The following is a 13985-nucleotide window of genomic DNA, read 5'->3' on the forward strand; positions in this document are numbered from 1 at the left end:
TTTTCTTTTTAATTTATAACTATGAAACAAATTTAGACCAATACGCAAACAGCTACTATCAACAGTATCAGCAGCAATGGCCTGGGCAGCAAACTCAAGATGCAAGTGTGCGTAAAGCGGGCTGATTTCTTTTTAATTCATCCCATCATTTCGATTCGAAATGCGATGAATAATTGTTGTATAATTGTATTTTTAGCAGCAACAACAGCCTCAGGCATATGATCAAAATGCTTACAATCAGATGTATGGTAAGTGTTGTCTATATTTTACACTAAATTGATAATACTCACTAGAAGCATAATTGTATGGCACTTCGAGCATTATTATTACAAAAAAAACAAGGATAGCCGGTTACTGTGCAAGACAGACATAGTAAACGGGTCTTTCGGAAAACAGTTTTTGAATAAAAATGACTAGAAAAACGAAAAACAAAGAAACTTTTTGCAGAAACTTGGAATTTTTAATTTGGTTACGGTAGTTTTGAATTTTCTAGCCCAATATCAACAATCTGCTGATCCTGCAGCGCAAGGGCAACAAACACAAGCTTATGATCAGTATAGTCAACAATACTCTCAATATCAAGCGTATGCAGGTCAAACACAACAGACAGGCCAAACGGGAAACGACCAATATCCACAGCAATCGGTAGGTTTGGCTCACAGTCATTGCTACAAAATGTCCAGACTCAGCAAACTTAAAGTTTTTGGTTGTTTTGAATTTTGATATAGAATCAGTGGCAGCAGCCGCAATCCCAGTATCAGCAGGGGCAAGGAGGATACAACGGATCTAGTCAACAAGGAGGATATGGCGGTGGACAATATGGTTAGGAAAAGATTCAGTTTCTATTATCGATATTATAGAAACATTCTCTCAGAATCACAGGCTAGTGCATCTTGTCCCTTTGTTAGGTGGACGTGGAGGAAGTGGTGGCTCATATGACAGCAGTAGTCGAGGTGGGGGATACGGGTCATATGACAGTAGAGGGGGCAGTCGAGATAGAGGAGGGTAGGTCAATATTAACAGATTTTGACTGTTTCTGTTTTTGAAGGTTCTGAGATGGTTGTCGAAACAATTTTCTCCTTACTTGTCAAGAAGTTTTGAGGTGACGTTTTACAATTTTCCGGAAGTCTTTTTTTTGTATTTTTTTCCAATAAATTACCAAGAAAATAAATTTAAGGAAAAATTGTTCTAATTAGTTTCTATCAAAGAATTAAGTCACAGTTGGGTAACCAGAGAGTGTATAATGCATTGTTCAGTTAGATACGAGTACCGGAACTTACGAAAGGCCGTAGAAAATTAAGTTAAATGCTGAGGTGCGCAAATGTTAAGCAGTTTTCTTTGGATTTTGAACTTCTTATTGTAATGTTGTGTGACAGAAAGACCGCGTATAGTTCTTTTTATATTTGCGAGAACAAGTGATGTATAATCGGGTAACCAACTTCATGCTGAACAACAAAAATTATTTTCCTTGCAATAATTTTGGGCGACCTGACCTGCAAGTAGTTTTGCCTATGTGTTTACCTATGAAATAGTCTTTACCTATTAATAAGTCTTTATCAGTTTATGGTACTAGTTTTGGTACGTTTTTTTTTTTGAAATAAGAATAAATAGTTTTACTTGAAATTTCGACATTTTTTGTTTTTTTTTTGAAATAAGAATAAATAGTTTTACTAGAAATTTTGAGAAGACTGCTTGTATTAGGAAAATATTCAAATTTTGCGTCTGCCATTGTGTTGATGAAAAAGTGTTATCATATTCTTTAAATTTGAAAATTGTGTTTTGAAACTTTCCCAATCATACTGTATAAATTACAGAGCCTATTTTTTGCGAGGAAAAATAGGTCAATCTGGAAACATCATTGGAGTCAAAATTATAAATGACCCTAACTGCAGCAGTAATGTCAAAAATCCAGGCCTCGCTGAAGCATGAACAGTGGCAAATAAAGAACATAGAAGCCTTGCCTAGAAAAGTTGTCGATTTAAACTATGCACTCAAGGTCCAAAGATCAGAGATCGTAATGTCATTGCGCGTGAATTTTCTTCTTGAAAAGCCACTAGCAAGTTAATTTTTGTTAGATGAGTCGGGAGAATAAAGAAAACCCATTTTCTGAAAAAGAAAAACTTGTTAAACCACGAAGATGTCAAAATATTCGAAGATGTAATTAGAGGCGGCAGTCGAGTTAGAGAAGGGTAGGTCAACATTAACTGGGTTTTTCTGTTTTCGAAGGTTCTGAAATGGTTGTCAAGCAGTTTTTAGGTGACGTTTTACATGTTTCCTGAAGTATTTTTTCATGAACAATAAACATACTGCTCGTTTCAGAGATAATTACTGAATCTTCACACCACCATTTAATGCCTATGAAACAGTTTTCACAGATTTCTAAACTTCCACAATCATACACCGTCTAAAACAGAGCATCATTTTGTTGGTGTAAAGAAAGAAAGTCAACATAGAATTATTTTTAGAGTCTGGTTAATAAAAGAACTATAACCGCAGCGACAATGTCAAAAATCTAGGCCTCACGAAAACATGACCAGTGGCAAGTAAAGAAGATAGAAACCATGCTGAGAAAAGTTGTCGATTTTAACTATGATCTGGAGGCCCAAATATTAGAGAACGATTTATCATTGCGCGTGGTTTTAGTTGAAAAGCCAGTTACAGAGACCTATAACAAGAGCGGCAATGTCAAAAATCTAGGCATCACTGAAACGACCAGTGGCAAGTAAAAAACAAAGAAATCATACTTGGAAAAAATGTCGATTTAAACTATGCACTAGAGTCCCAAATATCACAGAACGATAAGTCATTGCGCGTGGTTTTACTTGAAAAGCCAATTACAAAGACCTATGTCCGCAGCAACTATGTTAAAAACTAGGCCCCAATGAAACATGACCAGGGGACAAATAAAGAACATAGAATTCATATATGGAAAAAATGTCGATTTAAACTATGCACCGGAGTCTCAAATATCAGAAAACGATATATCTTTGCACCTGGAATTCTTTCTTCAAAAGCCACTAACAAATCGAATTTTGTTGGATGAGTCGGGAGAATAAAGAAAAATGTTTTCTGAAAAAGAAACGATCTAAATTTCGATCAATTTTTTTTGGAAATTCGAGCTAAAACTGTTTTGAGGTAATGGGTTGTATGAAGCTGGATTATTTCTGAACTTGACCGGACAAATAGGATCATAAGATGGAACATCAACATAAACCGTTTTGCCAAAGGTCCATGGTAATATGTTGTTTCATTAATTTGAAATGTACATAATTATCTTCAAGATATAGAAGCTTTTTTAAAAAAGTTCGAAGTATTTTGCGCATTTTTGAATGTACAAAATCGGCCTTTTTCAAATTCTTATAACTTCAACAATTTATTTTCGATGTAAAATTTTCAAGAGTCGATGAACGTTGTTTAGATTTATATAGGTCGCGATGACTTTTTTGGTTTTTTTTTCAGACAGTCTTAAAGTTTGTGCAGGCTCAATTTTACTTTTGTTGTTTGACTTTTGATTTTTTAAAAGTTCAGTTCATTTCTTTTGTTAGAAAGGAGGCAAATTCCACTATCGAACAGCAAAAGTGTAAAGGTCACAAAAACGTGATCGGCTTGGCTTCTAGTTTTCGATTGTTGAATTGAATTTTCTTATTTCCAGTCAAATAAAAATTTTACTTATTGATCCAATTTTCTCAAATTATTTTCATTTTATCAGAAAAGTGCCGGTCGTTTTTCTGATAACGTGCGTTGATTGGCTCTTTTTCTACAGTATCTTGGCTATGATTACTTTTTCTTGTTCACAAGAAACCATTGATAGGGGCTTTTTTCAGTTTTATATAATTAGATCGAAGCAAGGGTATTGGATTCTGGTACTTTTTTTCCCTGTAATTAACTTTGTTCACGTCATTTCCAGTTTTAGAAGATCTTCAATTTCAACCAAGTTGCACTTTGAACACTCTAGTTTTGTCTCTAGGTTTAATGTGTCTAATGTGAGTTAATCAGTGACTGGGTCTACGTGCGAAAAATTTTTCAGATGTAAATTGATTTTTTGTAGGCTTATTGATTTCGTTCAATTTTATGCCGGTTTTTTTGCTCGGTTGTTTTCATTCAATTTTGAAGAACGTAATCATATTTCGTCGATTGAGTTTGATGTTATACACGCTAATAAAATCAGTTTGAATTTTTTTGTTGATTTTTTTTCATTAATTTTCATTTTTTTTGAATTCATGGTTTTTAATTTTTATTTGTTCTGAAAGCGTGTCAAATCGGTATAAAAGTAGTTTAATGTCATAATCTTTTTTTGAGCAATTCAGTTTTAATCCTTTCAAGGTGATGGCACATCGTATTGTTTTAATGTATATAGTTTTTCAAAGTCTTTTTAAAATAAATTTCAGGATTTTTTAAAATATTTTTGGCTTGAGCAGTTTGTCTAGGAATGTATTTGGCGCGTGTTGCACGAGTTTCAAGGGTGTGGTTGTTTCTGGATGAATTTGAACGAATTGAATTTTCGTGTATCTTTTGCATTAACTTTTGTTAACTATTTTTCTTTTATTATTTCTAATATTTCTTAATTTTGATTTTGTCTATGTAATCAATCGAAAGTGCCGTTGATACCCCAAGTGTTCTTGATGGTTATGCAATTTGTTTGGATTGCTGATTTTCTGCGAAGTTTTTTTAAAAGTTTTTTGGTAGTTTTTGGATCATGATTTTGGACCGAAATCTCACTTTCTTATTCTATCCATCTAATAGTTATCAGAAAGAAGAATTTGTGTTTGTGTAGCCTGAATTCTGAGGTAATTGTTTTCTATAAGAGTTGCAAAAAAGTTTCTTGATTTTTCAGCTGACGATTTTTTCAACATAATTCATTTAATCACATTGTGCCGCATTGCGATTCATTGTACGTACATAGCTCTGCTTTGCCTTTGTTTGCATGCAAGATTCCATACAATTTCTCGCTGTTATCTAATTTTGCATCGCACGTGGTGAGAAGCTACGCTTCGCTTCGTCTCTGTTTATGAATTTAATTAATTTTCAATTTGTGCTCAATTGAAACTATGTAGTCAAAGCATGAAACTTCTAAACGCTAGATATCCGGTTCGAACCTAAATTGAAGTTGAAAATGCTAGAAAATTGCTTATCACCATATGCTTGTGAAGCGGAGATATTTATTACTTATCAAGTGGAGCTCGATCGTTTTATTCGTAACTCAATGAATGCAGTACAATGTGTATAAATTGTGACAAAAATGGATAAAGTTTTTTTTCAAATTGCTACTAGGTCATGTTCTTTGATTGTGACGGCCTATAGCCAGAAATATCAATATAAACGGAAATATCATTACTACTAGAGCACCTTGTCATATTGATTGTCCATGTATGCAATGGACAAGTTCATTGCGGTAACAGACGCAAGAAAATTATTTGACCTGGGCGAATCTTTCTTAGTCTATAACTCGCAACTGAGAAAGTGCATGGGCGTAGATAATGTTACGAAAAAAGTTCCATATGAAAATGAACAGTATAGTGAACCGTTGACAGTCGTTTCATTGATCATGTGGTCCAGTCCCGTGAGAGCCAGTGGTTACTAGAATTATGCATTCGAAATTAAGATGTTTTTATGTAAGTGCAATTAAAGCAGCAAAATGTGAGCCGTGGTTACCATAGACCAGGTACATGTGCGGTAATATTATTGCATAGGGATTCTAAATTTTCGTAATATTATTTGAGTTAATTATCCCGGTTTATTTGAAGCTTTTGGAAATGCCTATTATAATTAAAAGATTGTCTCCACGGCTATTTTTTTTATTCTGAATGGCAGGAGTTGTATCCGCTTAAGTTATGCGGACATAGCATGATTTGATGGGAGTCACTAATGAAATGGTGAAGTGTTGTAATTTTCCATAGCGGATTGTCGGTTCGATCCACTGGTGTGGCAAGTATTTCCATGTTTCACATTAAGCGCTCCGTAAACCGTTTTTTTTGCTTGCGATGGAAATAGCAACTTTGCATCTGTCTAGAAATCTTATTAAACCAAGAAAATACCTAAGAATTTACAAGAGAACACTTTTTGAGGCAAGTATCATGGTACGACAGGTCAGTTAGTTGCTTTATTTCTGTCTTCGCCGCAAGTGATGAGAAGTTTTAATTCGGTGATTTTACTTATGTATCTAAATAGTAGTTTATGCTTTTTATAGAGATGTCTACACAATTAAAGTGCGTTTTACATAGGGCACCATAGATATTCCAAACGCCCAAAAATGGTCCCCAGGTGGATTTGTTATAAAACGGCATCGAGAATTTTAATGCGTTCTGTAAAAGTTGTTGAATATGGTATACTAAAGTTAATTCAAATTGTTATTTTAACCAACTAAATTTGCTGAAATAAGAATCTTTCCTGGCATTCTTGTTTAATTTTTCTTCGAAAGCCGGAGAAATTAATATTCGGGAGAGTTCAAAAATTAATTGTTTTCATTTCAGCTTCAAAACTATTATTTAGCTAGCGCCAATTGATGACCTCATTCTCGGCCAGCGATACAATCTTCAGGTTACCATTTGCTAACAATTACTCCCATTGCACTTGTAGCGCTCAGAATGTGACCGCCGGGATACCTGAATAATGATGTATTGATAAGGGCTAAGTCCATGTGTTGAATGTTCATTTCAGCTACGGTGGCGATCGCGGGGGACATCGCGGCGGAGGCTCCTACGGTGGCGGTGGCGGCGGACCCCGGGGAGGGGGTAGAGGTAACACCAGAACTACTACGTGTAATGTGTCGCTGGTTATCTTGTTTGAAATTGAAACTATTTAGCTGTCATTGGATCGAGAAAAAGACATGTGAATTTGAACTGAACTTATTCGAGGCGAGTTGATTGAGCATTTAATTTTTGAAGCAATGGATTGAATGCAAAGAAGGAGGGAGTGTTGGTCGGGTTTTTGAAGATAGGAGTTGAATTTATTTAAAAGCAAGGGTAATTTAAGAAATGTTTGCCTCTAAACCTGTAAAAAATGTATAAAAATGTACAAGTTCGGACGGAGTTTGTTCTGTATGCGTACAGTCAATTTAGTGAACGAATTGTGTGAAAATAAATAAATGGTCATCTTCACAAATTGATCCTCTAAAATGTTGAACTCGGTCTGAGTTCGGTTTGCTCTTCGCTCATGGTTAATTCTAATTGGACACACTAGCGAAAATTTTTAAACCTCAAGGCGCTGTGCAAACAGGGTCGACGTTATAAAGGCTTAGAAAAATTTTTACGTTCAAAATTTTATGCGAGAGGGAAAAAGGTACTACATAAATGGTAAGTTCAGTACGATTTCTGGTATGGTTTAAAAGGAGTGGTTAAATTAGGTTATTGCGCAAAATGTGTCACTTAGTTCTCTCGCTTGATGTAACTACAGTGTTTCGTGTAAGTAAGGTGTTGAGTTTATGGTGGCACGATACGGTTGCTATGGTTCGAAAATATGTGAGTTAGTTTAATTTCTGCCTCGAGGTTACCGTGTAAAATAGGTACGAAAAAATTTGGTCAGAAATATTTGTAGCTGCATCATTAATCTAATTGAAAAGCGTGTCGACTGTGTTTTCGATTTTTAAAAATCGATGCTGTATACAAAATCATTTTTTCTAGCGTAAGCAAATGCCTACTAACATAAGCAAATGTTTAGTTTTTTCTAGCGTTTGTCCATTGGGTTTTTATGATTAATAATTAGTTAGAAGTGTGAAAATGTGATTTGAAGTCAGAGGAAAACGGTATGTAATATCTGTTCGTTTTCTCGATAAAATCTCGATGTTTTCTCCTAATTTAGCTGATGAATAGAGTATTTTCCAAAATCCACATTTTGATAATTTTTTATGTTTTCTAAAAGTGATAACGATGCAGTCAGTCGAGCATTCCATGATTAAAAAGGTTCTCATCGGGCTTACTATTATTTAAATGATACTAAAAGTTGTTAAGAGGGGGTCTTGATTTGATCCAAGCATTACATGCTCCTTTATCTTCAATTAATATTTGTTATAATATGTAAGAGTGAATAATTTTGACCTCATTTTGACAATTGACGATGTTTTATGAATATTATGAAAGATTGTTCCGGCGTCTCTGTTTAATACACGGCTGCGAGTTGACGTCCGATCGAATACTCAGGAGCTCAAGGTTTTGTGAAATACAGGATTAAGTTTGAAAAGCGTGTTTTGATGACATGCTTTTTATTAAGTTCCTTGTTTTTTTAACTGTATGCGAAGTATAACTTCGCATCTAAGCTTAAATGGTGTTTCTCACGTTTGATCTTCTAAGATTTCCGAGCTGAAAACTTGAGAATAACGTGGCTGTCGTAAAACAATAGGTGTTTTTGGGACCGTACCTAACGACTAGTGAAGAAAAAAATGCAGTCGAAAATCATGACGCTGACCAAAATGTTCGTATGCACAATTATAGGCGTTTCGGGTAAAATGAGAATTAACGTAAAGATGCATTAGATCAAGAGTGTTCGGAAAATTATGAAGCTAGAGTAGTGTTATTGTTTGACAAATGTACCGGTTGTAAATTTACAAGGTCTGGTGCTAACGTTTAAAAAAAGGATGTCGAGCGTGGTAAGTTTGTACAAGTTGTCTAGCGGCGAGTGTTCCATGGTTACGATTAGTATGAATAGCTTGGATTGTACCCGTAAAAGTAAATCACTGTTTCTGCGGAATCAATTCGGCAAAAAACCTAGCTTCATTAAAATATTTGACAACGGAAACCAGTAATGACTGAGAGGTTCAAACAATACCTGGTTAATAGGAAAAACAGGCTGCAAATATTGAATTACCCTTACTGACTTTTTGCTAAATTTTGAGATCTTTCATTGTTAACTCTGATCTTCAAAGCAATATTTTTTTAGGTGGATTCAATTCTGGATTTCAGCTAACACCAAGTAAGTATTTTTGTCAATTTCGACGCTTCTCAGAATAAAACTATTTTATTAAATGGGAACCAGGAGCGGATTTATAGGGAGGGTTCGACCCATTCACCATTTTAGGCCGACTGACCCAAAAATTTTTCTACAGGCGCCAACATATACTAGTTTTGAGTGGAATTATCAGCCCGGAAAATCAATTTGGTCATCAAAATTTTCGAAATCCTAGATCTGTCCCTGATTGATCCAAACTAAATTTGATCTCGGTTAAACTAATAGGAAACAAAGGAAGCAACAATTTTAAATGGATTGTTTTCTTTTCTGCAGAGGAGCCAGACTCTGTGAAAGTGACTGGGTACCCATCTGGAACTACACTGGAGGAGCTCATTGAACACTTTAGCCAAATTGGGGTACTCAAGGTAAACTCATTAATAATCCGTGGAACCTATGAATCCTAATAATGGGTTCAAAGCGAAGCGCGATTTGATGATGGTAGTGGTGATTCGGAAGGTGATAATATAACATTCCAAAACTCATAATAATAATAATATTATAATAAATTGTTTCCAAGTGAAGTATATATATAATATAATTTCTTTATAACGAGTCTGAACTTGAGACATGTGTTCTTCTGTAGAAAGACAAGAGAACTGGGAAGGAGAAAGTGACGTGGAATGGAAGTGATCACTCTACTGCATACGTGACCTTCGATGACCCCTACACTGTGAACAACTGCATCTCCTGGTTCAACGGTAAGACAATGAAGTTTTTTTGAAATGAGGGGTAACATACCAACCTGGGCATTTTGTATGAATAATGAATAATTTGACTGTAACAAGTAATTGAAGTTTTAGTTTTCGCTTTTTTTGTCAGCTGTCCGCTCTGAGTTTCAATTTACTGTTAATATGTTGATTGTGATTTTTTGAAGTTCTTAATGTAATTTGTTACGTTGAGAAATAAACTCTTCTTCTGTAAATCATTAAAATCACCTGAACAACAGTAGCTTCATAGTAATCAATAAAGGGCTGTTATCGGATATTTGTGTTTTACAAAGTTGTGCGAAAAAGCTCCTGTTTTTTGCAGGAAAAGACTTCAAAGGCCAGCCAATAACAGTCGAGATGGACGAGTGGGGAAAGCGAAACCAGGACAATGCGAACGCCGGAGGCGCTGGAGGAGGAGGAGGTGGAAGTGGGTACTCGAGTAGTGGTGGAGGAGGCGGAGATAGAGGAGGCAATAGTTATGGCAACAAGAGGAGCTATGATGACTACAGAGGAGGCGGTGGTCGGGGAAGTGGAGGAGGGGACTACAGGGGCAGTCGGGATAGTGACAGAGGCGACAGAGGGGGCGGTGATAGAGGAGGAAGCCGATATGACGATGACTATAAGCGACCGAGAGCCGGTAAGAATGCTAAACTGCCTGAAGGGTATTTGAGCGGCTTTGTTACACTAGTTAGTAGCTAATGTATTAGTTTGAACCTTCTTTTTCCAACCTAACTTGCAAACGAAAGTGTGCATTGGAAGTGGAAAGAAAGTTTTCACTTATCTGGTGGAACTTTTGCTATAATCACGATCTAGCATTGGAAATTGCATAGCATCTGTTCTCTGCTTTTTTGGTGTCTAGTGTTTGACGCTTTATTTGGCTGCGAGTGTTTGCCGATCGTCAATCGACCATGGTACAGATGGAAGGAAGTGAGACTCCTAACTACTAGTCGGGGGTTCAATACCGTTGTTCTATGTAGGTTTTGATGTTTTTTGGATTTCAATCTCAAATTCGATTTTTCGCGGATTGACTTCTATACTATATTTAAATGCGTGTGACACGTATCTTGCCATGTTTAAGCGATTTTTTTTGCTACAGTTAAGGGAATAACGTGTGAATGCGTGGTTAAGCTATATCGTATATTGCAATGTGTAAGAGTTTTTTGTTCGATTTTCCATTTGAATCTAGTGTTGGTTTCACCGAGTCAAAAGTTAGCAACACAAAAGTGGGATGCTGTCAGAGTTTCCCCAGAGTAGGCGAATTTGGTCCTCAGTTAAGAATGCCCAAATCCTTGTAGCGTACGAGATAAAAACGGTTTTTGGGTTTTTTCCAAGTTTTTCAAAAAACTTATTTTATAAAATAACTTACGAAAACTTGAAATTCCCCACACAGTGTGTTTTATGATTTCTTTTTAATTTTTCAGGAAACTTCGGCTTTGGAAATTTCAAAAGATTTGAAATTCCTAATCTTGTAGATGGGTACTATAAGGGTACTCTCAGGAGTTTCAAGATATAAATCTTGCACTCAAATGCGACTGCTCAAATGCTCTCAGTTTTCGAGAGATGACGTTTCGTGATTTTTCAAAAAACTTTCAGAAATCCTAAATTTAAAAATTTTTGTCAAATTTGGAAATTCCCAACACTATTTGGGGGCTTTCAGAATACTATAGGGGTTGCGAATCTAACTTCCAATTATGGTTGTTCAAATCTTTGTTGTTTACGAGATATGACGTGTGTTGTGATTTTTTGAAAAATCTCAGAAAACTTAATTTCGATTTTATTTTCACATTTTGAAATTCACGACCCTTTAGTTGGAAGCTGTCAAAATTTTCTCGGGGTATTGCAAATCTTGACTCTAAATATGACTACTCAAATCAGTGTTCGAAATATGACGTTTCTTGTGTTTTTTTTTTTTCAAAAAAAAAATTCAGAAAACTTCAATTAGTTTTTCGTTTTGAAATTCCCAACCCTTTAGTTGGGGGCTGCCAGGGTACTTAAGGGGGTTGCGAATCTTGCCGCCACGTATGACTGCTCAGGACTTTTTAATTTTCCAGATGTGACGTTCTGTTTTTTAAATTTTTTTCGAAACTTAAATTTAAAATGTTTCCAAATTCGAAATTCCTAACCCTGTAATTGGGTACTGTGAGAGTACTCTCAGGAGTTGCAAATTAAGCATCCAAATGCGACTGCTCAAATGCTTTTAGTTTCAAAGATGTGACATTTTGAATGTCATTTTAAAAAGATTTCAAAAGACTTATATACAAAATTTAATGTTTTTTCCAAATTTGAATTTAAAAACTCATAGAAAAAAAAACATCATAATTTGAAGTTGCGAACCCTGTTATTGAGATTGCGAGAGTACACTCAAAGGTTTTAGATCTTTTTTTTCAATATATAGGGTTTTTATGAGTTCTCAAAAATTCGAGGCACCAGAGGTGTGTTACACGATAGTTCTTTTTAAATTCACTTCATTTCCTTCATTAAATGATGAAAAACTTCGCTATCAAACAGCTTAAATGAAAAAGTCAGGAAAAACGAGAATGAATTTTTGTTTTAAAAACGGACTTTGCCTCCCTGAGTTTCCAGTGGAATAATAAAATTGCCTATTGCTGCACTTGGCGCTAGTCTTAATTATATTTGGCCACACTTTTTGCTGCTTAGTATTTGGCAATTTGTTAGCATCTATAGCTGCATCAGGAAATGTTCAATGGCACGTGTCCCAGATGCGAGAAAGTGAGACTCGGATTCTCTAGGTAGCAGGTTCGAATCTGTCACATAGCAAAAGTTTTAATAATTGTAGTCTTCTTTCTACTTGGTTACTTCAGTTTTTGGAGTTGCTTTTTGCCGTTTTCTCGCTTGTTTGTAGAGCGCATCTTCGCCTCTGTGTAAAAATCTTCAGTTTAAATGCTAATTCAGATGGTGGACGAGGTGGAGGCGGTGGTGGTGGTGGTGGTTTTGATGGCGACTGGATCTGTGGTCAATGTCAGGGAAACAACTTTGCTCGAAGAACCGACTGCTTCAAGTGCAGAGCACCCAAGGATGAGTCCAGCACCCCTGGCGGGGGCGATGGAGGCTTCCGTGGAGGTCGAGGCGGTGGACCTCCAGGTGGATTCCGGGGTGGCCGAGGAGGCGTAGGCGGAGGAGGCGGGACTGATAGAGGACCTCCTGGCCATGTGCAGAACCCAGGAGACTGGACGTGTCCAGACTGCAGCAACATGAATTTCGCCAAGAGGATGGAGTGCAATAGATGCAAAGCACCCAGACCCCCGGGATCAGGACCCCCTCCAAGCAGAGGAGGTTTCGGTGGGTTTAGAGGCGGTGGTGGTGGTCGAGGAGGTATGACCAATTTCTAAGGTTTTGAAACTGCAGTGTTTGCTTAAAACTTCTTTGTGAAAAGACGGTTGAGACTAATGCTACAAATGATCGCGACCATGACAGAAACTATGTAGAAATTGAAGTAACTTTATTTAGTGCAAGCAAATGAATATTTGTAAGTTTTTTTTAACGATAATCAGATGATTGTATATTTTAAAAACTACAAAGAGCCGTTCTATACCGTTTGAATATTCAAGGATCAGAGGTTTCAGACTTCGGTGGACGAGGTGGCGGCGGAGGATTTGGTAGAGGCGGAGGTCGAGGAGGACCCCCACGTGGAGGAGGCGGAGGATACGGCGGACCTCGAGAAGGAGGGTATCGAAGGGACGGTGACAGAGACCACAGCGGAAGTCGAGATGACAGAGATAAAAGGTTGGAGAATAATTTAGCTTGAATTTGTTTGCTTGTAATTATTAATTTTTCCCCGCAAACAATTTTTTTTTACATATTTGTAAGAAATTGACTTTTCTTTATAAAGTGTCGATGAGCATGGTTCAGACAGATAATGAGGTCTTGCAGTTTTAAAGTGTCAATTAATGTAGTGAAGACTCTTATATAGGTCGTGATGATTTCAGGAGTCTGTTTTTTTCAAGAATAAGTCTCAAATTTGATTTTTTAAAAGGAAGGCAAACTCTACTATCGAAGAGCAAAAGAAAGTGTAAAGGTCACGAAAAACGTGATTGACTCTAGTTTTGACATTGGATTTTAAACTTCAGGTTTACCAGTGGAATAAAAAAATTTACCTATTGATCCAGAGCTTTAACGTAATGTTTTTTTGCCTTCAAAGTTCGAAGGTTGAAAAAAATTAATCCGAAAATAGTTGAGTAAGTTTTTGTTTTTCTGAGTTCATCGACCTTTTTCCAACTTCCAGTCTTTGAAACCTCATATTTTACGGAACCTCAAGATCTTTCAGTCCCCTTACCACGTGGTCTACAAGTAAAGCATGCGCCTTAGGAACGTAAGGTC

At 36.4% G+C, this 13985-nt stretch overlaps 1 protein-coding gene across 5 annotated transcripts in view; it reads left to right on the forward strand.

Moving 5' to 3' along the window:
• LOC134845632 (TATA-binding protein-associated factor 2N-like) overlaps positions 1-13985 on the forward strand; it is a 159948-nt gene that overhangs the window by 144534 nt on the left and 1429 nt on the right. Inside the window, exons 3-14 of one of the 5 annotated variants that reach the window (XM_063862637.1) lie at positions 37-107; positions 197-248; positions 494-645; positions 729-822; positions 909-1005; positions 6658-6737; positions 8872-8904; positions 9214-9305; positions 9524-9638; positions 9970-10284; positions 12561-12980; positions 13217-13391. In XM_063862637.1, coding sequence (XP_063718707.1) covers positions 37-107; positions 197-248; positions 494-645; positions 729-822; positions 909-1005; positions 6658-6737; positions 8872-8904; positions 9214-9305; positions 9524-9638; positions 9970-10284; positions 12561-12980; positions 13217-13391 — 1696 coding nt within the window. The remainder of the gene's footprint in view (positions 1-36; positions 108-196; positions 249-493; positions 646-728; positions 823-908; positions 1006-6657; positions 6738-8871; positions 8905-9213; positions 9306-9523; positions 9639-9969; positions 10285-12560; positions 12981-13216; positions 13392-13985) is intronic. The other 4 variants (XM_063862638.1, XM_063862639.1, XM_063862640.1 and 1 more) reach the window with 4 other exon arrangements.

The sequence above is a fragment of the Symsagittifera roscoffensis genome, chromosome 5, assembly GCF_963678635.1.
Source record: "Symsagittifera roscoffensis chromosome 5, txSymRosc1.1, whole genome shotgun sequence".
Classification (NCBI taxonomy): Eukaryota; Metazoa; Xenacoelomorpha; order Acoela; family Convolutidae; genus Symsagittifera; species Symsagittifera roscoffensis.